Consider the following 27,676-nt stretch of genomic DNA (forward strand, 5'->3'; position numbering starts at 1 on the left):
ATCTCAGTCTTAAATGACCTGCCATTTATTCTGAGACTGTATATCTTGGTCCTAGAACCCCCCCCCCCCAACTGGGGGAAACATTCTTCCTGCATCTACCCTGTCGAGCTCTGTAAGAATTTTGTACAATTCAATAAAATCACCTCTCATTCTTCTAAACTCTAGAGAATACAAACATTATAAGTGGAGGTTAGGGAATATGCAATAAAGTGTGTTTGGTGGAGGGGACCTTAAAGAAGGATGTAAACAAGCAAATAAAGTGAGCATATGGACTATCTTGCACACAAGTGCACAAATGATTTGTTCATTACTAAAGTCCCAGCTCAATGGTACAACGAATATAGGTTTGCACCTGTGATCTGCAATACATGAAAGGAAAAGACAGAAAATGTTACATTTAAAACAAAACTCACTTTCAAAATGCAGTCATACTATATTAATCATACAACACCACTTGAAATTACAAAGCATTCCATATTCTACGATGCTAATGTGTGAATAAACTTATTCCAACTTTGTCCTCTTTTCTTCTTGCTAGTGGAAGCAATCTTTCACTAGTTCTCTGCTCAAAACCTTTCATAAGTAGACAGGTTTTTGATCTACAAGAGAGTCAAATGTTATGGGGGGCAGGCAGAAAAGTGGAGCCAAAGCCACAATGAGATAAATGTGAGGTGGTATATTTTAGTTAAAAAATAAAAGTAATGATTATACTTTGAATGGGGGATGTTGGGTAATGTGGAATAATTATATTCAGGGGTTCAGGTTTACAAGACATGAAAAAGAATCATCTCAAATGCAAAAAGTCTAATTGGATACTAGGTTTTATGGCAAGGCCGATAGACTATAAAAATGGTGAATCGATATGTAAAGCCAACTCTGAACAGGTAGGAGTTTTTGGTCCACCCGTAGTACAACACATTTAAATGCTATTTATGCTGCAGTTGACAACAGTAAGGCTCCCTTTTATTTTTAAAAAGAGCTTGTTTTCGGTTCACTACATGCGAGCTGATCCATTATTGCAGAACCATAATAAATATTTAGATTGCTCTTTAAGGATTAGTATTTCATTCTGTTATGCATGGAGCTTAGTGTAGTCAGTCACCAGTGCTTCAATACAAGTAATCTGATCTCTCAAATCCATGTGACCTGATAGGACTAAAATGCACTCATGTCTGAATAAACTGAATACTTGCTTCTGTTTGGTTAGTCGCACTACATGGGGATAAAATGAAGACTTTCTTTGGAGCATCTTGATGGGTAACCTGAGCACTACATTCAATCCAATTAATTTTGAACTCTTTGTGGTTAAAAATCGTTCTCCTAGCTGGAAGGTCAGAGTGAACTGGTTGTTAGATAATTAATGCCTCTGAAATAAAGAAAAAAGAAAACGTAGTATTGCAACACATTCTAATTTACCACATATCTGAAAGTTAGATTGCCCAAAGTGCGCTTTCATAACTAGAAAACAATATTTTAGTATAGTTAGTCATGTCAGGGTAAGTGGCAATTTTTTTGGAATTTCTATATTAAGCTATACACACAGTGAATATTGCCTATTTACCAACTTCATACCTTTGCTGGCCGCTATCTGAGGCTGAACCAGATTATTTGCAACCTCAGCTCCTGACCCCATATCCCCTCCATTACCAAGATTGCCAACATCCACCTCTAATACTGCCTGTCTTTGACATTACCTCAGCTTGTCTGTTGCTGAAACCCTTACCATGCATCTTTTAGCTCCAGCCTTGACTATTCCAATTCTCTTCTGGCTGGGCTCCCATATACCACCTTCCATACATTTCAGCTGACCCAGAACTGTTGCCCATATCCTAATTTGCACCAAGTTGCCATCACCCATAATATTACCCCTGTTCTTGTTGACGTACACTGGCATCTAGTCTGACAGTGCCTCAATTTGAAAATTCTCAGTGTTATGTTTAAATTCCTCCGTGCCATAGCCCCTTTCCATCTCTGTAATCTTCTCCAGCCCTATCACCATCCTTGATCTCTGTGCGCCTCTGATTCTGGGCTCTTCCTCATAGCTGATTTTTTTTCCTCCGCCATTGGCAGTTGTGCCTTTAGCTCTTAAGGCCCTCAGTTCTGGAATTTCTTCCTAAACCTCTCTACCTCTATCTCTTTTAAGATGGTCCTTAAAACCTGTCTGTTCAACCAAGCTTTTGGTCACCTGTCCTAATATCTCTTTTATGTGGCCTGGTGTCAAATTTTGCCTGAAAACACCCCTGTGAAGTGCCTTGGGATGTTTCACTGCATTAAAGGCACTACAGGAGTGCAAGTTGTTGTTGTTGCCAAGTGTGCTGTGACTTGGATAAATCACTTTGAACTTTCATCACCAGAGGGTGCTCTTGATTTACCTTTCTGTAATGCATTTTAGGTAGCATTTCAGTTTCCCAGGAACACAACCAAAAAAGAAGTCTTACTCATAAAAAAATGATCTAGATTTGATTTTTTTCATAACACAACTTTTTCTCAAAACACTTGGTGTAATACTGTATATATTTTATCAGCAAATTGTTAGTATTTATTATAGGAAAGGGTTGGCTGTGGTCCCTTGTAAAAGCTTCAGTGTAGGTAACAAAGGGGTTGCTATTAGTCCTGGCAACAAATTGTGCAGTTCAAAGCATAAATCCTAAATTTTGAGTCATCATTAATAACAGTAAAATAATAAAATAGTTCCTTTTTTCAACAGGTAAAATGCCTAATTCTATTTTTTTTCAAACTTCCAGTATATGTTATCTGTAAACAAGGAAATGATTCCCAGAAGGCTGTTAAAATCCTGCAAGAGGTACTTGACAATGAGCTCTCCTCGTTATCAGTGAAGGATATACAGGGTGGCCTAATGGCCTGGGCTTGTAAGATTGATCCAACCTTCCCACAGTATTGATTGCTGGAAACAGGAGAAAGGGAAGAAAATCATTTAACGCCATTTAAAAAAAAGTATTTAAAATGTATTAGTTATTCAATGTACTGTTAATTCTATGTATGTCAATAAATGCAAGCGGAAGGTTTTTGTCAGGGTTGCTCAGTAACTTGAAAAGAAACCTGTAGATTGTTTCAGTTGATGTGCTAGCCTCTCTAAGAGTAGTTAATGCTGATTTCTGTGTTGACTATATTTGAACTGTTTAATAAGGACATAAGCAATTAGTAACTAAATACAAGTGTACGGAAAATCTCCTGGTTAGAGTTGATTCATTTTATTAAGTATCTTATGTTACAGACCAAATACTATGCTACTGAATTACTAATAGCGGAATATTGTGAGAACTAAAAGATTAACCTTTTAGATGCAATTGATATGGCAGCACAAATGAATGAAGCAAATGACCCATGCAGAAATTCTGACAATGCACGTTTGCTGTAAATTGCTGCCAGGTGAACTTCTGTATATTTTTTAAATTGTGATGTTGCTACCAGAATGGCAGTTCTGATACTGGGACAATTAATGTAACAATTCATGTTTTCAATAATGGACCAGATGTATTAAACATGTTTATCCTTGTGTATAATGTAAGTGCTGTCTTTAGGTTCTCCACAAAAAAAATTATGACATGGATTCCATTAATGTAGACAATGACACAACATCTGTTTGACATAATGTTATCTGTTATGGTAACCTCTTTCAAAAAAACCCAGGCAGACTAGTTGGCTACATTGTTTTTTTAAAGTGCACATTCTTTTTAAATATGTACATGCAGAATTAATTATTTTTCATCAGCATAACATCACAGTAACAAAGTCACTCCAGAGCTTTCAACTTTTTACAATATGAGATGGGTCAATTGGAAGATCTACTGAAAATTTCAAAAGAGAGTATTGTATCTGGTGTTTCATAAGGATACAGCTTCATTTTTGAAGCTGACTGAGACTCTCATGATTCTGTTACTTGTGATTGACACTCAGTTAATTACAATTGGAAATATCAGTTGTTGCAATCCTTGTGTAAGATTTATTCAGTGAACCAATCTAATATAATTAAACGTGATTCTGTCAGATCTGCTTGTTGTTATTATGACACAGCCGATGGTAAATGCTGAGCTGTTCAAATCCCAGAGGGAAACTTGAAATAACTATCATAACCAATTTTACAATTTGTATGTTTCAAGATGCAGGCTTTGAATTCAGTAGTAAAGACCACCGAGTCTCAGATATTTAAAACTAAATTAAACATATTAATACAAAAAAGATTGTAAGCTCATACATATGTCTACAAAATGACTAGTATAATAACTACAAACATCCCCTAACTAACCTGACTCCTAGTTACATCTCTATTAAAGCAACAGTAAAACACAGATCTAAACAAACCCTGGTAAAGTACACTCTGGACAGTTGCATTCAAAATGAGTTTCTTTCAGCTCTGGGTCCTTGCAGACAATGCTTGAGGCTTACAGGCTGGAGGCTTTAGATCTTATAATCACTCTCCTTTTTACCAACAGCCTTCTCTTCCTTTATACATATTTTCCTCTTTGAATGCAAATGTTCGTTGTATTACTGTCTCTTGAACTTTACCACTTCTGATAAGACCCTTTCATAAAACACACTTTATTAGTAATCATTGGGGGAAATAAACAGACACGCTGTTTCTGAGCTTCACCTGGTTAGGTGTAATATTTCACTCCCTCTCTTTGAATCCAAGCTACATTAGTTTGTTTAAAGAAAAATGCAAATTGCCCCCATGTTTACCTAATTAACATTTCAAATCTACTCTTCTATACATCAAAGCCGCTAGACTAGCTGGCTTTAATCCAGTTAGGACACAGACAGAGTTTGGTGTCTGTGTCTTTTTAAAAAATAATTTCCGCTAACATTATAGACATTAATATATCTTCATGACAGCCCCCTCCTTATCGAAAAATGAACCGTCAGAATTCTAAAAGATGGCTTCATTTTTATTAACCCATCTTACACTATCACCCATACTTATCTATATACTTACACTATAACATTACCATGTGTATGCATTAACTATATACACAAATCCTTGCTATTAGCAGAAATCATTCCAGTTTGGTGTCCAGGTTTTAAAATGTCCAATTTTCCCTCTAAGCTTCAAACTCTTGATAAAGCAAGGGCAATCAGATTCTCTCGTCCAGCAACATGTATAATCTGTAGATTAAATGGTTGCAATAATAAATTCCACCTGAACAGACTTGCACTTTTGTCTCGAAATTTGTCCAGAAACTTTAAAGGATTGTGGTCCATATAAACAATTGTTTCCGATAAATTATTTGCAACATAGATTTCAAAATGCTGCAATGCTAACACCAAGCCCATCATCTCTTTTTTGATTGCTGAATATCTTTTCTGTTGTGTATTCAACTTCCGTGAAAAATACCTTATCGGTTTTTCAATTCCACTATCGTTTTCTTGTAACAGTACAGCCCCAATGCCTATATCGTTTCCATCAACGACCAACTTAAATTGGTTGGTGTAATTGGGTATTGCCAAATCTGTTCTCATAATTAGTACAGTTTTCAAATTGTCAAATGCCTTTTGACACTCCAGTCTCCATTGAAACCGCTTGTTCTTTTTTAATAGTTCAGTCAGTAGTGCAACCACACTGCTAAAATTTGGCACAAATTTCTGGTAAAACCCACTCACGCCCAGAAATCTCAAAACTTCTTGTTTTGTAATAGGCACTGGGAAATCCACGATAGCTCTGACTTTTACATCTTGGAGCCACTTTACCATGTCCAATGGTATGGCCTAGATATGTAACTTGCGCTTTTGCAAATTCACTTTTAGCCAAGTTCATCACCAAATTAGCTTCTTGTAATTGAATGAATAATTCTTCCTCCTCCCACATCTGACTGAAAACTATTAAGTTATCAATACAAACAGCATAATTGCTTAGATCTACAATTACTTTGTTTGTCAGTCTTTGAAATATCGCAGGTGCATTCTTCACACCAAGTAGCATGACTTTAAATTGATATAGCCCATTTGGTGTCATAAAAGCCAATATCTCCTTTGTCTCTCTGACAACAGTACTTGCCAATATACTTTTAGTAAGTCAATCTTTGGTAAACTTTGATTGTCCCACTTTCTCAATACAATTCTCCAGTCGTGGTATAGGATATGAATCCGCTATTGTTACCGCATTCACCTACCAATAGTCCACACACAGTCTGTGTTCTCCATCTGGTTTCGGTACCAGCACTCTAGTTACTGCAACTAGACTCAATGACATCATTTTGAAGCAAGACGTCAATTTCTTGCTGTACTTGTGATTTTGATCTATAAGCATGTTGCCTTATCGAAGATGAAACTTCTAAGACACATCATTTACAGCTAAATCTGTCTTCAACTTTTCCCACAAATAGGGCTTTGTGACTGCAATAGCTTTTCCAAATCACTTGCACAGTTGTTTGGAAGGTAACTCAATATTTCAGTTAAATTTTAAAGTATCCCCTCATTATCCAATTTGATTAGAGGAAAACCAATTTCAGAGTCCTGCACTTCTACCTCTTTCTCATCATCTACCCACCACCCCCCCCCCAACCCCCCACCGCTAATACCTCTTTTTGTTCCTCTTCCCTGTCAAAGTAATTTTTAAAGCATATTTACGTGACACACCCTCTGCTTCTTCTATCTGGAGTGTTTATTAAATAATTTACTTCACTCAATTTCTTTTCAATCCTGTAAGGCCCACTAAACCTTGCATTTAATTAGTCACCCAGTAATGGTAACAGACCTAGCACTCTCTCTCCAGCAACAAAATTCTGAGCTGAAGCCTTCCTGACTGCTTTCACTTTCATCACTTGCTGTGATATCTTTAAATGTTCCTAGCCAACTCACATGCTCTGTCTCATTTCTCTCTGAAGTTTGATACATAATCCAGGAGAATCATTTCTGAATTTTGACCTACCAATTTCTCACGAATCAATTTCAGTGGTCCCCTTACCACATGACCGTAAACTAGTTTAAAAGGGCTAAAGTCGATGCATTACGAGTGTCTCTAATAGCAAATAACAGGAATGGAATTTCCCAATCTCAATCCTGTGGATAATCTTGACAGAACGCTCTTGAAGTTTGCTGCCTTCTTTCCAAAGCCCCTTGTGACTCCAGATGATAAGCTGTTGATTTAAACTGTTTTATCCCCATGTTTACCTAATTAACATTTCAAACCTACTTCTATACATGAAAGCCTTTACACCAGCTGGCTTTAATCCAATTAAGACACACAAACCTAGACACAGACACCACTAGAACTCTATTTTTAAAAATTTCCACTAACATTACAGATACTAATATATATTCATGACATTATACCCAATGATTTCACAACTTATATCCTCTATATCATTGTATATAAGTAAAATTTATGATTGTGTGACAGTATATTATACTCCTTGTATTACCTGCTTAAGGTGTGCATTTTATTTTTAGAACTGAAGCCTTTGATTAATTACATCATTGGGGATTTTGGAATTCTAAAATTGACATTGTAGAATACATGTAATGGAAAAATAGAGCAAAGATAATCCTTCTAGTAACTGCCTTGCTTTTTAACTGTTGCTTCCTAAGGGAAAATATACACTGATTGTTCAAAATAATCTAATTATTTAATCAACAAGGCTCAAAATAAATCTTTAGGCCTCGTGCCCAGCATATCCCCTGTAGCTCTTTTGCAGAGAACGAGGCCTTAAGATTTATTTTGAGTCTTGTTGATTAAATTCAGTCATGGACTTAATTTACACTGAAGGCCCTAATGAAATTATTAAATAGTCCTGTATAGTCCCTATTATGAAAGAATATTTTATGCTGAACAGGATATTGTATTTGTAAAAAAAGGATTTGAAAGTTTTCTACGGTCTGTTATTGATTAGTTATAGAATGATATTATATGGGCCCTTTCCTTGCCCCACAGTTTGATCCTTGATTTGTGCTACTCCATACTGTATGTGTGTCTGACCAAAAATAAATTCTATTTGGTAGCCGCATTGCAATAAAGAACTGATATGTGTTGACCTGCTATAAATGCCTTAAATTGTAATTTTGTTTTCATATGGTAAAATATTAAAAATTGGGTAGAGTAAAATTACAAAACTAATAGTACGTATTGGTTGATATTTTAAAGCTATTTTTCCTTGAAGATTTTCATTTGTTTCAATTTCCTGAATCAGAATTATTAAAATAATGTGGAAATGTATGTTTACTCAGCTGTCTTTTCTCATTAATACAATTCTGTTTTAACTTTTGTTACAATCTTGGTGGAGACCAGTAACTTTTAAGAAGAAATTTGAGCTCCCAGTTATTAACTGAAAGAATTACGCCACAAAATTTCACATTTTAAACACAAACTTTACTGTACAAGAGTACTGCAAGTACTATTAATACTAAACCTGAAAATCTCAACAGAACACTGTGTTCTACTTTTATTTCCACCCAAGATTTCCCCTATACGTTACAGGATCTTGAGGGTTCCCTCACTTCTTCTGGGACCCAAACAAGGTGTGCCATGGCTTTCAGAAATTCACTTTAATTCTCCGAGGTATGAGATTTCACAGGGTCCTTCCACTAGCATCCAGCTAGGCAAACCCTCCAACTCTCCTTCAACAATTCACAATTGTGGATCCCCCAGCTCACGCATGGACCTCACCGCATTCTTGCATAGTGACTCCAAACCAGAAATACTCTGGTCTCTGATAGCCTTCTGCTCCACCGTTCCTGGTAGATTCTCTCTCTCTCTTTGCCTCTACCAAACTGCTCGGTATCCAGACTCAACCAACTCTTTCCAGAGAAATCACCCAGATAACACCCAAAACCCCCAAAAAAACCTTTCTGCAAGCTGTCCCCAAGGCTACATGGAATGCCTGGGGTGTCCCAAATAGAGATTTAAACTAATTATCCCCAACTCCACATGATCTCATTGTTCTGGTGACCCACATGATTAATAGGGGAGGCAATGGCATAGTGGTATTGTCGCTGGACTAATAATCCAGAGACCCAGGGTAATGCTCTGGGGACCCGGGTTTGAATCCTTCCAAGGCAGATGGTGGAATTTGAATTCAATAAAAATCTGGCATTCAAACTCTAATGATGACCATGAAACCATTGTTTGATTTTTGTTGTAAAAACCCATCTGGTTCACTAATGCTCCGTTAGAGAAGGAAATCTGTCATCCTTACCTGGTCTCCAGACCTAGACTCACAGCAATGTGGTTGACTCTTAAATGCCCTCTGAAATAGCCTAGCAAACCACGCAGTTGTATCAAACCACTACAAAGACTCAAAAAAGGAATGAAACCATTGGACCATCCGGCATCGACCTAGGCACCAGAAACGACAATGGCTAGACACTAGAAATGACAATGGCAATCGAAGCCCTGCAATCCTACTTACTAACATCTGGGGTCTAATGCTAAAATTGGGAGAGCTGTCTCACAGACTAGTCAAGCAACAGCCTGACATAGTCATCATCATGGAATCATGCCTTACAGATAATGCCCCAGATTCCACCATCACTGGCAGGACAGACCCAGCAGAGATGGTGGCACAGTGGTATGCAGTCGGGAGGGAGTTGCCTTGGGAGTCCTCAAAATTGACTCTGGACCTCATGAAGTCTTATGGCATTAGGTCAAATATGGGCAAGGAAACCTCCTGCTGATTACCACCCTCAGCTGATGAATCAGTGCTCCTCCATGTTGAACATCACTTGGAGGAAGCGCTGAGGGTAGAAAGGCACAGAATGTACTCTGGGTGGGGAACTTCAATGTCCATCACCAAGAGTGGCTCAGTAGCACCACCACTGACCGGGCTGGCCAAGTCCTAAAGGACATAGCTGCTAGACTGGGTCTGCGGCAGGTGGTGTGGCAACCATGAGGCGCTGTGGGCCATCAGCAGCAGCAGAATTATACTTGAACACAATCTGTAACCTCAGCCTGGCATATCCCCCACTCTAGCATTACCATCAAGCCAGGGGATTAACCCTGGGTCAATGAAGAGTGCAGGAAGGTGTGGCAGGAGCAGCGCTAGGCATACCTAAAAATAAGGTGTCAACCTGGTGAAGCTATAACACAGGACTACTTGTGTGTCAAACAGCCTAAACAGCAAGTGAAAGACAGGGCTAAGCGATCCCACAACCAACGGATCAGAACTAAGCTCTGCAGTGCTGCCACATCTAGTCATGAATGGTGGTGGACAATTAAACCACTCACTGGAGGAGGAGGCTCCACAAATATCCCCATCCTCAATGATGGAGGAGTGCAGCACAGCTGTGCAAAAGATAAGGCTGAAGCATTCGCAACAACCTTCAACCAGAAGTGCCGAGTGGATGATTCATCTTGGCCTCCTCTGGAGGTCCCCAGCAATGCAGATGCCAGTCTTCAGCCAATTAGATTCACTCCACGTGATATCAAGAACTGGCTGAAGGCACTGGATACTGCAAAGGCTATGGGCTCTGACAATATTCCGGCAATAGTATTGAAGACTTGTGCTCCAGAACTTGCCGCGCCCCTAGCCAAGCTGTTCCACTACAGCTACAACACTGGTATCCACCCGGCTATGTGGAAAATTGCCCAGGTATGTCCTGTACACAAAAAGCAGGACAAATCCAACCCGGCCAATTACCGCCCCATCAGTCTACTCTCGATCATCAGTAAAGTAATGGAAGGGGTCATTGACATTTGCTATCAAGTGGCACTTACTTAGCAATAACCTGCTCACTGATGCCAGTTTGGGTTCTGTCAGGGCCACTCAGCTCCTGACCTCATTACAGCCTTGGTTCAAACATGGACTAAAGAGTTGAACTCCCGAGGTGAGGTGAGAGTGACTGCCCTTGACATCAAGGCAGCATTTGACCAAGTGTGGCATCAAGGAGCCCTTGCAAAACTGGAGTCAATGGGAATCAGGGGGAAAACTCTCTGCTGGTTGCAGTCATACCTAGCACAAAGGAAGATGGTTGTGGTTGTTGGAGGTCAGTCATCCCAGTTGCAGAACATCACTGCAGGAGTTCCTTAGGGCCTAACCATCTTCAGCTGCTTCATCAATGACCTTCCATCATAAGGTCAGAAATGGGGATGTTCGCTGGTGATTGCACAGTGTTCAGCACCATTCGTGACTCATCAGATACTGAAGCAGTCCATGTCCATGACAATATCTAGGCTTGGGCTGAGAAGTGATAAGTAACAACATTCACACCACATAAGTGTCAGGCAATGGCCATCTCCAACAAGAGAGAATCCAGCTATCGCCCCTTTATGTACAATGGCATTACCATCACTGAATCCCCCGCTATTAACATCCTGGGGGTTAACATTGATCAGAAACTGAACTGGACTAGCCATATAAATACTGTGGCTACAAGAACATATCAGAGTTTAGGAATCCTGACTCCCCAAAGCCTATCTACCATCTACAAGGCCCAAGTCAGGAGTGTGATGGAATACTCTCCACTTGCCTGGATGAGTGCAGCTCCCACAATGCTGAAGAAGCTGGAAACCGTCCAGGACAAAGGAGCCCGCTTGATTGGCACCACATCCACAAACATTCACTCCTTCCACCACTGATGCACAGTAGCAGCAGTGTACTATCTACAAGATGCACTGCAGGAATTCACCAAGGCTCCTTAGACAGCACCTTCGAAACCCACGACCACTACTACCTAGGAGGACAAGGGCAGCAGGCACACGGGAACACCACCACCTGGAGGTTCCCTCCAAGTAACTCACCATCCTGACTTGGAAATATATTGCCGTATCTTCACGGTCAAAATCTTGGAACATCCTAACAGCACAATGGGTGTACCTACACCACATGGACGGCAGCAGTTCAAGAAGGCAGCTCACCAACACCTTCTCAAGGGCAATTAGGGATGGGCAATAAATGCTAGCCCAGCCAGCGAAGCCCATATCCCGTGAATGAATAAGAATAAAAAATTTAAGCCCCTTAACGTGACAGTGTAGACATCCTGTCTCCAAGAAGTTGGGAGAGTTAGCCCATTGTTTAGTTTCCAACACTTTCCACTAAGACCTTATAAAACAAACATAGGTCACCCTAGGATTTGCAATTACTTCTTAGGTCTGTTTACCAGCTTCCAAAACCAAGTATCTTAATTTATCTTACTTTTAAAAATTTCAATTCTCAACCTAAAAGTTATACTACTACACCTGAATCCTAATATATATTTATGACACATTTTAGAAACTAATTTTATAAAGATGATTTGACAGGCACATTCAATTGTGAATGTCCTTCCTTGGTGATTTGTCATTCAGAGCTAACATGCAGCTATAAGAGGCAAGTAACGAGGCAACGGGCACATTAGACTTAACTGCAAGAGGAGTATCAGGTTTAAGAGGTGTGTGTGCTGTTGACTGAAGCCTTTGTCACACATCACATGGAAATTTGTGTGCCTGCTTGCCTCTTTGTCAAGGGTGTCAGTAGACCTCGTATAAATAGTTACCAACCAAAATGCTTTAGATATCATTGAATGAAAAGGGTTTTAATGAATGAGGAGAGAGAAAATAGAATGGGCTTGTGTTTGGACCATGCACGGACTGTAAGGCTATCTAGGTGAAGCATCAGCAGCTTTAACTGGGCTCTGCAGGCTCCATGTAGGAAAGAATTCTACCTTGGCTGGGGTGTCCACAATGAGGGATCACGGTTTGACACAAATGCTAAGGCTGTCTCAGACTGAGACTTGTGGGAGTCTCTGCGATTGGAGCGTCGGGAGTGGTTGCACATCAGATACCCCTAAGAGCGTACGATTTAGGAGCAGGAATAGGCCACTCGGTCCATCGAGCCTGTCCTGCCAATCCTGTGGCTGGTCTGATTGTAACCCCTGCCTATCCCCAATAACCTTTCACCCTCTTTTTATCAAGAGGGTATCTACCTCTGCCTTAAAAATATTCAGACTATGCTTCCACTGCCTTTTGAGGAAGGGAGTTCCGAAGACTCACAGCCCTCAGAAAAAAATTCTCCTCAACTATGTCTTAAATAGGTAGCCTCTCATTTTTAAACTAGTTCTTGACTGTCCCAACAGGAGGAAACATCTTCTCCAGATCCACCTTGTAAAGACCTCAGGACCTTAAAGGTTTCAATCAAGTTGCTTCTTATTCTTCTAATCTCCAGAGAATGCAAGCCTAGCCTGTCCCCAACCATTGATATTCTGCAGACAACTTACCTCTTCACTATCAATTACAGGGCCCATTTTTGTGTCACCTGCAAATTTCCTGATCATATCTCCCACATTTAAGTCCAAATCATTAATATATACAACAAGAAGCAAGGGCCCCAACACTAAGCCCTGTGGAACACCACTGGAAACTGCTTTCCATTTGCAAAAGCATCCATCGGCCATTATCCTTTGTTTTCTGTCACTGCACTGATCCAATTTTGGACACAACTCACCACTTTTCCATGTATCCATGGGATCTCACTTTTTGACTAGTCTGCCAGGTGGAAGCTTGTTAAATGCCCTACTAAAATCCATGTAGACAACCATCCATTGCATTACCCTCATCAATCCTCCTTGTTACTTCCTCAAAAAATTCAACAAAACCATGCTGACTATCCCTGATAAATCCATCCCTTTCTAATTAACTGTTCAACCTGTGTCTCAGAATCGATTCCAGTAATTTGCCCACCACTGAAGTCAGACTGACTGGCCCATAATTTTCTGGTCTATCCCTTGCACCCTTTCAAAATAATGGTACAATGTTCACAGACATCCACTCCTCTGCTACCTCGCCTGTATCTAGTGAGGATTGGAAAATGAACCTCATAGCATCCACATCTGTAACTAGAATAGTGATTTCACCCATGCCTTCACAAAGGCTGCGTGCAAGTCTGTTTAGCATCTATTTCAAATCAAAAGTCAACAGGACTCATATCACCCTGACACCTGCCCCAAAGGGTGGCTGACCAGGAGGTGGCTCTTTCGGGCAGAACCAGATAAAACCATAGAAAAGTTATGGTGCGGAAAGACGCCATACAGCCATCGTGTCTGCACTGGCCAAAAAGAGAAAAAAGAAAATAGCTGCTAGTCTTAATCACACTTTCTATCACCTGGTCCATAGCCTTGTAGGTTACAGCGCTTCAGATGCAGAACCAGGTACCTTTTAAATGAGTTGAGCTTTTCAGCCTCAACCACCAGCTTAGGCAGTGAACTCCAGACGCACACCACCCTCTGGATGAAGAGGTTTTTCTTCATATCCCCTCTAATCCTTCTATCAATCACCTTAAACCGATGCCTCCAGGTAACTGACCTATCAGCTAGGGGAAACAAGTCTCTCCTTTCTACCCTATCTAGGCCCCTCATAATTTTGTACACCACAATTGGGTCACCCTTTAGCCTCCTCTGTTTGAAGGCAAAGACCCTAGCCTATCCAATCTCTCCTCATAGCTGCAATTTTCAAGCCCCGGCAATAGATGGGTCCACAGGGAGGAGCTGTGTGAGAACACCATCTGGCCCCTTGAAATCGTTCCATGCAGTTTGATTAGGGAAGACCCCCAATTGCCACTTGCATATAGTACACCCATATCCCTTGACAACTTTATCATGCCGAAAAGCTTTGAGGTTACTTTAGAATCCATTCACTGAGAATGACTCACCTGCACTATGGGTTACTGAGTAGGAAGCACTCTGGATCATCAAATCACAGACACCCCTACAAGTTTCAGTCTTACGTGGTCTTAGTATTAGACTGAGACTGTAATCTTTCATTCTGGAGACCCCAACCAAGTTAAACATCTTTCCTGCATGGACCCTGCAGAGCTGTTAGAGCTGCTGATGCTTCACATGGACAGCCTCACAATCCTCAGCACAGTCCAGCAAACAGGCCCCTTCTGCTCTCACTCACCTCATGGACTAAGACCATGGTCCTTCAATGATGTTTGATGCGCTTTGGTTGCAAACCCTTTATGCGAGGTCTGTTGCCACCTTCGATAAGGAGACGAGCAAGTCGAGCAAATCTTCAAATGAGATCTCACAAAGACTTTAGTCAACTGCACACATCCGGTCAAATCCTTCTCTCAGTCAAGGCTAACTTATGCTTTGCCTCCTTAGTTGTAGCCTTCATCTGCATGTTAGCTCAAAAGGACAAATTTTTCATCAATTTGTCAAATTCTGCCTGGATCCCGGAAGCCAGGCTGCCAGACTGTTGGGCTTTGCAGCAGTCACAGGTTTTTTACAAGTGCAAGGAGCTATTGACCACACACATGCCTTAAGAGGTCCATGACAGCAACCAGTCACATTTATCAATAGGAATGGTTTTCCATTCTTTGAATGTGCAGCTCATTTGTAATCACAGAAGGCAACTTATACACATTTGTTCTCAGTTCTCAGGGAGCTCTCATGATGACACCTACGTTCTGACCCACTCACAGGTGCCACTGGTTTTTAAAGGACTTCCATTAATTCCAGGGCTGACTGCTTGAGGTCTTCAGCAATTGCAGGGCTGGCTGCTCGGGGACCCCAAAAGACCTGCCTGATGATGCCAGTTCACTGTTCTCAGTGCTTCTGAGGAGAGGCACAATGCCGCACATCAGGTCCATGATTGAGCAGTCGATAGCCCTCCAAAAGATGAGGTTCAGATGTTTGGACCACTCAGGTATGGCTGGTTGTGATCCTGCCTGCAATCGCTACTCACGTCATAAACCCATATCCCTTGATACCTTAATCATGACGAAGTTTAAAGGCAACTTTGTAATATACTCACTGAGACTGCCTCACCTAGCTTTGTGAAAGGGAAATCATGCTTAATTCATTAGAGTTCTTTGAAAGAGTCACATGTGCTGTGGATGAAGAGGAACCAGCGGATGTACTATACTTAGATTTCCATAAGGTGCCACATCAAAGATTATTGCAAAAAATAAAAGCTCATGGTATAGGGGCTAACATATTGAAATGGATAGAGGATTGGTTAGCTAACAAGAGAGTAGGCATACACAAACAAAAATTGCTGGAAAAACTCAGCAGGTCTGACAGCATCTGTGGAGAGAAAGACAGAATTAACTTTTTGAGTCCGTATGACTTCTTCTGAACTCATTCTGAAGAATGAGTTAGATGTTAGGGTTAGTGAAAGGATTAGGATTAAGGTTAGTGTTAGGATTAGGGTTAGAGATGGAGTCTTTCTGAACTCATTCTGAGTTCCGAAGAGTCATCTGGACTCAAATGTTAAATATGTCTTTCTCTTCACAGATGCTGTCAGACCTGCTGAATTTCTCCAGCAATTTTTGTTTTTGTTTCAGATTTCCAGCATCTGCAGTATTTTGCTTTTATATTAGAGAGTAGGCATAAATGGGTCTATTTTGGTTGGCAAGATGTACCGAGTGGTGTGCCACAAGGATCAGTGCTTGGCCCTCAACATTTTACAATTTACATAACATTACCTGGATGAAGGGACCAAGGGTATGGTTGCTAAGTTTACTGATGACACAAAGATAGGTAGCTAAATAAATTGTGAAGAGGACATAAGGATGCTACAAAGGCACATCAATAAGCTAAATGAGTGGGCATAGACCTGGCAAATGGAGTATAATGTGGGAAAATGTGAAATTGTCCATTTTGGGAGGAAGAATAAAAGAGAAGTGAGGTAATGCATTTGGGGAGGGCAAACAAGACAAGGAAATACTCAATAAATGGGAGGATATTGAAAGGGGTTGAGGAAGTGAGACCTTGGAGTGCATGTGAAGGTGGCAGGACAGGTGGATAAGGTGGTAAAGAAAGCATATTGAATGTTTTCATTCATTGGATGAGGTGTTGAACACAAAAACAGGGATGTAATACTGGAACTGAATAAAACACTGGTTAGGCCACAGCTGGAATTTTGTGTACAGTTCTGGTCACCACATTACAGGAAAGAATTGCTCTGGGGAGAGAACAGAGGAGACTTACAAGAATGTTGCCAGGGTTTGAAAGTTGCAGCTATTGTTGGATAGGCTAGGGTTCTCTTCCTTAGATCAGTGGAGGCTGAGGGGTTACCTAATTGAGGTGTACAAAATTATGAGGGGCCTAGATAGGGTAGATAGGAAAGATCTGTTTTTTCTAGCTGATGGGTCAATTACCAGGGGGCATAGATTTAAGGTGAATGGTAGGATTAGAGGGGACATGAGGAAAATCTTTTTCACCCAGAGGGTGGTGGGTGTCTGTAATTCACTGCCTGAATTGGTGGTGCAGATCCAGGTACCTTTTAAAAGAGCTTGAAACGTTCAACTCATTTAAAAAGGTACTTGGATGTGCACCTGAAGTGCCTGCAAGGCAGATTAAAGTGAGCAGCTAGTTTATTTTTTGGCCGGCACAGACACAATGGGCTGAATGGCTCCTTTCTACACAGTAACTTTTTTTTATAGTTCTATATAACGACTGAATATGACCTATAGCTGCTTAGATTTCTCACTGCTACACACCTTTTTAGCAGATCCTGTTGTGTGGGGTTAAATTGCTCAGGGATATGCTTCCTCACTTTTCAGCTTCCTGCAACAAACTCCCCTCTCCATTTCCCAGACTCAAGTGTTATTCAGCGCACCTGTCAATCACTTGGCATGTTAAGACGATGTACAAATGAGGGAAATATACTATTCAGTGTACTTCCCTCAATTTGTGATGCTTGAATGCTGGATGCAAGAAAGAACTATTGGGTATAGGTGTCCAGCATTCTAACATTGTTAGAGAAGACACAGAATTGTTTTACTAAGCCAGGGTCTATTCAAAATAGGCCTTACACAACACAAAGAAGAGGTTATAAAATATATTTTTAAAAACTGTTTTGCAGGCGATGTGCAGGCTACTTATGGTCTTCTCAGATATGCCACAGTAAAACTACCCCCAAATTTGGTGCATCTCCCAGTTTCAAATATAAAAGAGTGCAAAGTTAGAAGATTGGCTGGGCTCTGGTACATTATTGTTGCATGCAGAATCATTATTCCCTCCACCCCCAGAAATCTAAAAAAGATATCACAAGGTCAGAGTGTTGTACCATGTAAAGCACAATGTATTATTCTACACACAAAATGTAGGTGGATGTCCCCTTATGGCTAGAGTTCAATCATTTTTAATAAACTCAAGTTCATTCAAACGTTAGTTATCAGTCATCAGAGCCCCGGCTTTGTGGGAGAAGAATCTGCATTTAGGTAGCAAATCATTGCATCCTCAGGACATTGTTTCCAGCCTATTACTTAATTTTGAAGCCAGGGCTGCAAAATAAGACAAATTGAGCAGTCAATTTATGGAAGATAAGGTCTCTCAAACAGCAAACAAAATGAAAACCAGTTAATCTGCTTTCGTGGTGGTGGCAAAAGGGAGAAAATTTGACAAGGACGTCAAGACTTCCTCCTTTTCAAAAAATGTCATTGGATTGCAAATACCCTCCTCAACCAGCATACTGGTTTAATGAATCATTCAAAGGATTGTGCTGCTTCAGCGGTACACTGTCCATCAGGGAAATGGCTTGAAGACATTTTGGCTTTCATCATTTCTATTCCTGGAGAGTTTTTTCATGCTTTTCAAATTCAATGCTTGAGGTTTTATCAAGTGCAATACCTAGGTATGACACAGGAACATGACAAAGAAGTGTATACTATTTTACATTTATTTTATAACGGCACTAGTTGTAAAATTACTAATAAATATATAGCATTGCAATATATATGTGATGTACTTTCATAGGGATATAATTTTATAACAATAGATCTATTAAGGTAACATATTTTAGAGCATCCCAGAACATTCATAACTAATGAATTACTTTGCAGGCGATATGCAGGCTAGTTATGGTCCTCTCAGGTATGCCAGAGCAAAATCACACCCCAAATTTGGTGCATCTCTTAGTTTCAAATACAAAAGGGTGCAAAGCTAGAAGATTGGCTGGGCTCTGCACATCATTGTTGCATGCAGAATCATTATTTCCCTCCACCCCCAGAGATGCATCTCAATCTAAAGGTGGTATAAAAACCTGTCCTACATGTTTTGGAGGCTATCACTTTTGGTATTTGACTTTAAGGAAGTTCCCAATAGTGGATTGCCCTTTAATTTTAAATTTTCAACACCGAAATGGAAAGCTTACATTATCATCTTGCAGTACTTTGCTTACATAATTTGTTATGCAATGTAGCAACCATTTTGCATATCAAAACCTCAGAAAATTATTGACCAGTCCATCTGTTTATGATATTGGTTGAAGAACAACTTGTGGCAGGATGCAAGGAGAGCCCCCTGGCAATAAAATCTTTAACATCCACAACTGACTGGAAGCAGATTGTTCACAATCCAATTTGAAATCATCTGAATATTAAAAAAAAATTATTTCATGGGATGTGAGCATTGCTGTTAAGACCAGCATTTGTTGCCCATCCCTAATTATCCTTGAGGTGATGGTGATAAGCTGCCTTCTCGAATCGTTGCAGTCCATGTGCTGTAGGTACATCCACACTGGTGTTAGGGAGGGAGTTCTAGGATTTTAACCGTGACAGTGAAGGAACAGCAATATAGTTCCAAGTCAGTATAGTGTTTGACTTACACAAGAAAACAAGAATTAGGAGCAGGACATTTGGCCCCTTGAGCCTGCTCCACTATTCAGTAAGATCAGTGCTGATCTGATTGTGGCCTCAATTCCACTTTCCTGTCTGACTCCCACCCCATAACCCTAGACTCCCTTATCAATCAAAAATCTATCTAACTCAGCCTTGAATATATTCAATGACTCAGTCTTCTCCGGGCAAGGGAATTCCACAGACTAAGGACCCTCAGAAGAGAAAAGGTTTATCCTCATCTCCATCTTAAATGGGAGGCCTCCTAATTTTTAAACTGTGTCCCCTGGTTCCAGACACCCCTCCCCTTATGGAGAAACATCCTCTCAGCATCCATCTTGTCAAGTCATTTCAGGATCTTATGCTTCAATACGATCAACTCTCATTAATCTAAATTCCAATGGGTATCAGCCCAATCTTTCCTCACGAAATAATCCCTTCACCCTAGGAATCAGCTGAGTGAACCTTCTCTAAACTGCCTCTAATGCAATTATATCCTTCCTTAAGTATGGAGACCAAACCTGCACACAATACCCAGATACAATCTCTCTAAGGCCCTGCACAGCTGTAGCAACGCTTCCCCACTTTTATACTTGATTCCTCCTGCAATAAACAACAATATTCTGTTTGTCTTCCTAATCACTTGTTGCACCTGCATACGAACTTTTGTAATTCGTGTACCAGGTCACCCAGATTCCTTGGTACCTTAGATTTCTGCAGTCTCTCTTAATTTAGTTACTATACTGCTTTGTTATTCTCCTTGCCAAAGTGGACAAGTTCAAATTTTCCCACATTATATTCCATCTATCAAGTTTTTGCCCACTCACTTAACCTATTACAGATCTTTATCCTCTTGACAACTTCATTTCCTACCTATCTTTGTCATCAGCAAATTGAGCTATCATATATTTGATCCTTTCATCCATGTCATTGATATAGATTGTAAATAGTTGAGGCACCAGCACTGATACCTGTGGCACTTCACTGGTTACAGTTTGCCAACCCAAAAGTGACCCATTTATCTCAACTCTCTGCTTCCTGTTAGCTAACCAATCCTCTATCCATGCTAGTATATTACCACCTACACAATGAGCTCTTATTTTATGGAGTAACCTTTGATGTGGCACCTTATCAAATGCCTTTTGGAAGTCCAAGTACACCACTTGGAGGGGAACTTGCATGTGGTGCTATTCCCATGTGTCCGCTGCCCATGTACTTCTAGGTGGTATATATTGCAGTTTTGGAAGGTGTTGTCGAAGGAGGTTTAGCAAGTTGCGGTACTGCATTTTATAGATGTTACACACAGCTGCCACTATGTGCCAGTGGTGTAGGGAGTGAATTAAAACTCTACGGTACAGAGGGATCAAGGTGTTCTGGTGCATGAATCACAAGTAGTAAGTCTCTGATCGGCTCTTGTAGCCACAGTATTTATATGGCTGGTCCTGTTTAGTATTCAGCAATGATAGTGCCATTAGATGTCAAGGGGAGATGGTCATTGTCTGGCACAAATCCACCCATCCTGAATGTTGTCCAGGACTTACTGCATGTGGGCACAGATTGTTTCAGTATCTAAGATGCCGCAAATTGTACTGAACACTCTGCAATCATCAGCAAACATCCTCACATCTGACCTTATGACAGAGGGAAGGTCATTGATACAACAACTGAAGATGGTTGGGCTTCAGAGGAACTCGATGACACAGCTCTACATCTCTATCACCTCCCTTGGCCAGAGGGCTTGTCTAACATTCAGGGGTTATTTTTCACTCCAGGTAGGTTTTGGGGTTATGGGAGTGGAGTTGCAGATGCATGAATTGAAAATATACCAGCTAGCGAAAATTTGGGAGGCAAACTATTATAAATTGTGCTTTGTTAACATGCTGAAGTCCATTTTCTTCTAGCAATTAGGCAGTCCAACCAATTTCTTGCATAAAGGTGGGTGTGAGGAAGGGGGTTCCAGGAGACATCAAGTCTGGGACAAGGAAAGCTGAGACTTTCCTTTTGGGTGAGCAGAAGTGTTCATGTTCCTCTGCCCCATTGCATCAAGGAAAGCTGTTTGAATCTTTTCATCTTCCATGAAGATCCTGGTGCTCTTTTGTCTAGTGGGAACGTCACTGAGGTCTTAGTTAAAATGAGTCCGTGCCCAATGTCATCAGTCCCCAGTTGGAAGACTTTTAAAAAAAGATTCCGATAGCTTAGCTTCATTATAACAAAGTCAGGCCGTTTAAAGCACAATATATTATTCTACTCTCAAAATATAGATGGATGTCTCCTTATGGTTGCTCAGTTCAATCATTTTAGTAATCTCAAGTTTATTCAAACATTAATTACCAGTCATCAGAACCCTGGCTTTGTGGGAGAAAAATCTGCATTTGTGTAACAAATCATTGCATCCTCAGGACATTGTTTCCAAGCTATTACTTAATTTTGAAGTCAGGGTTGTAAAATAAGACAAATGGAGTAGTCAATTTATGAACAGCAAGGTCTCTCAAACAGCAAATAAAATAAAAACCAGTTAATCTGCTTTTGTGGTGGTGGCAAAAGGGAGAAAATTTGACCAGGACGCCAAGACTTCATCCTTTTTAAAAAGTGCAAATACCCTCCTCGATGAGCAGACTGATTTAATGAATCATCCAAAGGATTGTGCTGCTTCAGCTGTACGTTGTCAGTCGGAAATGGCTTGAAAACATTATGACTTTCATCATTTCTACTCCTGGAGTTTTTCCGTGCTTTGAAATTCAATGCTTGAGGTTTTATCAAGTGCAATGCCTAAGTACGACACAAGGACATGACAAAGTGTGCACTATTTTACATATATTATATAACATTACTATTTTTTATTACTAATACATATAGCATTGCTATATTAGGTTGAGGGATGTACTTTTATAACAACAGATCTAATAACATAACACATTTTCAAACATCCTGAAACATTCATAACCAATAACTTAATTTTGACATAAAAAAAGTGCTGGAAATACTCAGCAGGTCTGCTAGCAATTGTAGACAGAAGCAGAGTTAATACTTCAGGTCAGTAACCTTTCATCAGAATTAGGAAAAGTTAGAAATGCAGTACATTTTGAGCAAGTGAAAGGGTGGGTGGAGGTAGAACAATAAAAGGAAAGGTCTGGGATAGGGTGGAGAGCACGAGAGATTAAGTGACAAAAGTTATGGTGCAAGGCCAAAGGGAGTGGTAATTGGACAAGTAAAGAAATACAAGATGTGCCTAGAGACGTTGTGAATGGCAGGATCCTGAACAGCTGCCATCTGAAACCAAAGTAAAGGAAGTAAGAGAGAAATGAGGGAGAAAAAACAACAGCAAAGAAACAAAAAATGGGGCAGAAATTATGGTCTAAAATTGCTGAGTCCAGAAGCCTGCAAAATGCCCAGTTTAAAGATGAGTTGCTGTTCCATGAGTTTCATTGGAACACTGCCACAGGCCAAGGTCAGAAGCATGAGAGCAATGTCAGAGGATCAAAGGGAATGAGTTAAGGCATAGGACAGGAGTTGGTTGCAGAGGTAGAATGAGGCAAGCCCATGAAGAAGTTTGTAAGCAAGGATGAGGATTTTGAATTCACTGCTTTGGGGAACAGGCAGCCAATGCAGATTGGCAGGTAGTATTTAATTCAAGACAAGACTTTGCAATGGACTTTTCATGAATTTGAATTTCTATAGGGTGGAACTTTAGATGACAGGTGTCTGGACAGAAATTTCAGTTGTAGTGGGGTAAGGTCCAGATAGAGGTTGTTAATGCCGTGGAGCAGGAAATAAGATTTTGGTGATGGGTGAAACATAAAATGAAATCTAGTTCATCCAGTAAAGGCGTAAAATGGAATCAGAGCCCAAGGGAAGGAGTTTTGGTGGGACTGAGCAAGATTCATTGTTCAACTGGAGAAAGATATTTATGATGATGTCAGACAAACAATACAGATGATAATGAAGTTGAAAATGGCAAAGAGATAAAGCTGGCTACTGTCACCATACATATTGACACAGACCTCATGCCCACAAACAGATAAGGTAATCATGAGTTATTAATGCATTGCATTGGTATAATTGATAGCATTTGAACTATGCAACTGTTATGCAAGACCCAAGCATCTTTATCTGTAACCTTTAATATCCTATTTGCTTTGCAGCACTGCCTCAGAAGGCAGAACTCCATAAATAAAAGTAAGCACACAAAAAAAAAATCACCTCAGTAAGCCTCATGTGGTGAGTCAGAATGAAATGGGAAGCCCAGTAACTTTATAGTAGGGTTGCCAACTCTGGTTGGATGCATTACTGGAGGTTTCATTAGATGAACTTCAATACTCACCCCCCCCCCCCCACCCCCCCTCAAGTCGAACAGTATTTTTGCATCTCCAATATTTTTAGAGCTAATGAACAAAAGCGTTCAAAGATAATTTAAAAAATATTTTTGAATGACCTAATGATTTTTTCTCCTGGGTTGCTTGTTGCTTGTGCAGGAGCTTAGTCTTTCATTCCTGGAGGTTTGGAAATACTACTTTATAGTAAGTACACATCAGCAAAACCTGTGGGCATTTGCTGTAAAAATCATGCTTGTGGCGAGTCACAATTGTGCTCATAAACAACTGTGCACACAGATTTGGATGTTTTGCTCAAATGAGCCAAAATATAAATTAAACAAATTCAGCACAGAAACCAGGACATGGAATTTTTCTAGACTACAATGAGGGGGCAAACAATTCAGCCTAGTGCTGTTTTCTTAAAGCAGTATCAATATATCATAAAGGATGTTCTTTAAAAATGCTGCAAAGTTAATCTTGTCTTTTGTGTTGGCAGATGCCTAAACCCTGAAACAAGTATGTTTCTTTTCCCTTATCTTGTGGACATCCAATGACTTACCACACTATTTCTGTTTGACAAAAGACATGAGTCTCACCTATATGTTTGCCGTATTGATTTGTTGAATCACTTTAAATTGCTATTACACAAACTATTTAATACTGTATTCTTGCTTGGTCAATACAAGAGACACCATAATAAGACTCAGAATCTTACAACTCAGGAGGCCTATCGTGCCTGTGCCTGTGCCTGTTCTTTCAGTGTTGTCCCAAATCCAGCTTTTATCCCCATAACCATGAAAATTAATCCTCAAGTACATGTCCAATTGTCTTTTGGAAGTTGCTATGGGATCTTATTCTACCATACTCTGAGGTAGTGCACTCCAGATCTTAAACTATGTGAAGAAATTTCTCATTTTTCCTCTAGTTATTTTGCATCTATACCTCCTGTCACAGACCAACTTACCGAAGGTAATAATTTCTCCTTACTTGCTCTATCAAAACTCCTTAAGCCTCCTTTAACCTTCCGTGCTCTGAGGAAAAAAATCTCAGCTTCTCCAGTCTCTCCATCTAACTGAAGTCCCTCATCCCTGATATAATTCAGGTAAACTTCCTCAGTATTCTTATTTACAAAGTCAAGTATTCCATACACTTTCTTAATTGCTTTATCAACTTGCCCTGCCACCTTTAAAGATTTGTGAATGTGCATACCAGGTCCCTCTGATCTTGCACTTCCCTTAGTTAAGGCCATTTGGTTTATATAGCTTCTCCATATTGTTTTTCCCCCAAAGTGCTTCACTTCCAAAACACCAATTTGCACTAGCATAGCACTTCTTGACACAGTAAAATATTCCGAGGCACTTCACAGGAGCGTTATCAAACAAAATCTAACACCAAGCCACATAAGATGACCAAAAGCTTCATCAAAGTTTTTAAGGGGCATTCTAGAGGAAAGAGAGGTTGAAATGTGGAGTGGTTTAATGAGAGAATTCCAGAGTTTAGGGCCTTGGCAGTTGAAGGCATTGCAGCCAATGGCGGAGTGATTAAAATAGAGGACGCTAAGGAGGCTTGAATTGAAGGACTGCCGATATCTTGCAAGGTTGTAGGGTACAGAAGATCACGGAGATGAAGGGAAGGGTGGGGGTGAGACTAGAAAAGGGTTTGAAATCAAGGATGATTTTTTTTTTTACCTTGAAGCATGGCTTAAATGGGAGCCAACGTAGGCCAGAAAGCACAGGAGTGAAAGGGGAACAGGACTTGGTGTGAGTTAACACACAGCCAAAGTTTTGGATGACTTCAAGCTTATGGGAGGGTAGAATGTGGGAGACCAACCAGGACTGTGTTGGAATAGTAAAATCTAGTGGTAACAAAGGTATGGATGTGGTTTTCAGCAGAGGAAGAACTTCATACTTAAATATATTAAATTACATCCATCCATTTAACCAATCTGCCTGTGCCCTACTGAAGTCTTGCTACTATCTATTCACAATTTGCTATGTTGCCAAGTTTTCTATCTCCCAAAAAACTTGAAATTGTACTCCCTATACCTAAATCTAGGTCACTTATATATAACAAGGATAGTAATGAATCCCTTTGGGACTCCACTGCATACTTTCCTCCAGTGAGATCAGCATCTGTTCACCACTATTTTCTGCCTCCAATCCCTTAGCCCAATTCGTACCCAAGTTACCATTATGTGCTTCCGTTTTCCGAATATGTTTGAAGCCATTAGTAGTAAACTTTTTTATCATTTTCAATCATGTATATTGCACCGAAAGGCATCAAGTCACTGAGATGTGCCAGCATGCTGATGTAAATGAAGGTTTCAAGCCAGCAGTCAGACGAGCAATTATCAACTTGAAATGTTAAGCCCACCTTTCTCTCTCCAAGATGCTGTCTGACCTGCTGAAAGATTCAAGCATTTGTCTGTTTCAATGTTATTGTTGTTGGCTGAAGAATGTGAACGTCTCGAAGTTGAAGCAACAAAATCCCTTCTTCTGGCTTGGGTTTCATTAATATGGTCTGCATTGCATCTCAGTCATTTAATATAAAAAACAGAAAATGCTGAGCAAGTCTGGCAGAATCTATGGAGACAGCAACAGTTAATGGGCTGAATTATCCCCATTTTGAAAATATTTAGGTGGTGCCCCAAGCCTGTTCACTGCCGTGGAGCATCTACCAGCTTAACTTTATGGGATGGGGCCTATTAGCAGCTATCACCACGACCTTCTCAAGGCAATTAGGGATGGGCAATAAATGTTGACCTAGCCAATCCATCATGCCCCACTATCCTCTGGAAACAATGGGGAGCCATTCCAATGCTTTTTTCTCTAAATTTTTTGGCCCTCTCACCAAAGCTGCCTCCAAGGGGCTGAGAAAATTCTGCCCAACGTTTCAGGTTAATGACCTTTCATCAGAACCCAGTCATTTAGTGGTTTCTGTTTACCGAGAAATAGAAAGATTTCTGACACAGAATGAGGTCATTCAGCCCACTGTGTCCATGCCAGCCAAATATGAGCTATCCAATCTAATCCTGCCTTCCAGCTCTTGGTGCTGTAGGTTAGGGCACCTCATGTGCATATCCATGTTTTTTTTTTAATGCAATGAAGATTTTGGCTTCTACCACCCTTTCAGAGAGTTCCAGACTCCAACACTCTGGGGAAAAGAAATACCACTCAATTACCCTCTAATTCTTTACCAATCTATGCATCTTGGCTATATTTCACCTCTCTTCTATTTTTACTTAGTTCTGTTGAAGGGTCATTCAGACTCGAAACGTTAACTGTGCTCCTATCCGCAGATGCTGCCAGACCTGCTGAGCTTTTCCAGGTATTTTTGTTTTTGTTTTGGATTTCCAGCATCCGCAGTTTTTTGCTTTTATCTTAGTGTTTAATTGACTGCCACTTCTCTTCAAGGAATGCCTACCTTGAAGAAGTTTTGTTCTTCTCTCTGTCAGGATTTTCGTATCTCTCTTTTGCCTTGTTCTTCTTGTCCTACCACCCCCCCCGCCCCCAAACCACCTTATATTTCACCTCTCTTCTATTTTTACTTAGTTCTGTTGAAGGGTCATTCGGACTCGAAACGTTAAACGTGCTCCTACCTGCAGTTGCTGCCAGACCTGCTGAGTTTTTCCAGGTATTTTTGTTTTTGTTTTGGATTTCCATCATCTGCAGTTTTTTGCTTTCACCTTGGTTACTAAGCTCTCTGCTAATGAAAATAAGTCCTTCCTATCCACTCTACCACAGCCCCTCAATTTTTTCTTTTATTTGTTCTGGGGATGTGGGCATTGCTGGCTAGGCCAGCATTTATTGCCCATCCTTAATTGCTCAAAAACATCGGTCAACCATGATCCTTTTTTTGGATACTAAGCCAATTTTG

At 40.3% G+C, this 27,676-nt stretch overlaps 1 protein-coding gene and 1 long non-coding RNA gene across 2 annotated transcripts in view; one reads left to right on the forward strand and one right to left on the reverse strand.

Annotated features, from left to right (window-relative positions):
* Positions 1-5,167, forward strand: part of mocs3 (molybdenum cofactor synthesis 3) — a 62,869-nt gene extending 57,702 nt beyond the window's left edge. Inside the window, exon 13 of the mRNA XM_041182414.1 lies at positions 2,745-5,167. Within this exon, the coding sequence (XP_041038348.1) occupies positions 2,745-2,902 (158 nt within the window). The 3' untranslated portion in view covers positions 2,903-5,167. The remainder of the gene's footprint in view (positions 1-2,744) is intronic.
* LOC121275048 overlaps positions 1-27,676 on the reverse strand; it is a 58,273-nt gene that overhangs the window by 25,361 nt on the left and 5,236 nt on the right. The window lies entirely within an intron of this gene.

This window comes from Carcharodon carcharias, chromosome 2, assembly GCF_017639515.1.
Source record: "Carcharodon carcharias isolate sCarCar2 chromosome 2, sCarCar2.pri, whole genome shotgun sequence".
Taxonomy (NCBI): Eukaryota; Metazoa; Chordata; class Chondrichthyes; order Lamniformes; family Lamnidae; genus Carcharodon; species Carcharodon carcharias.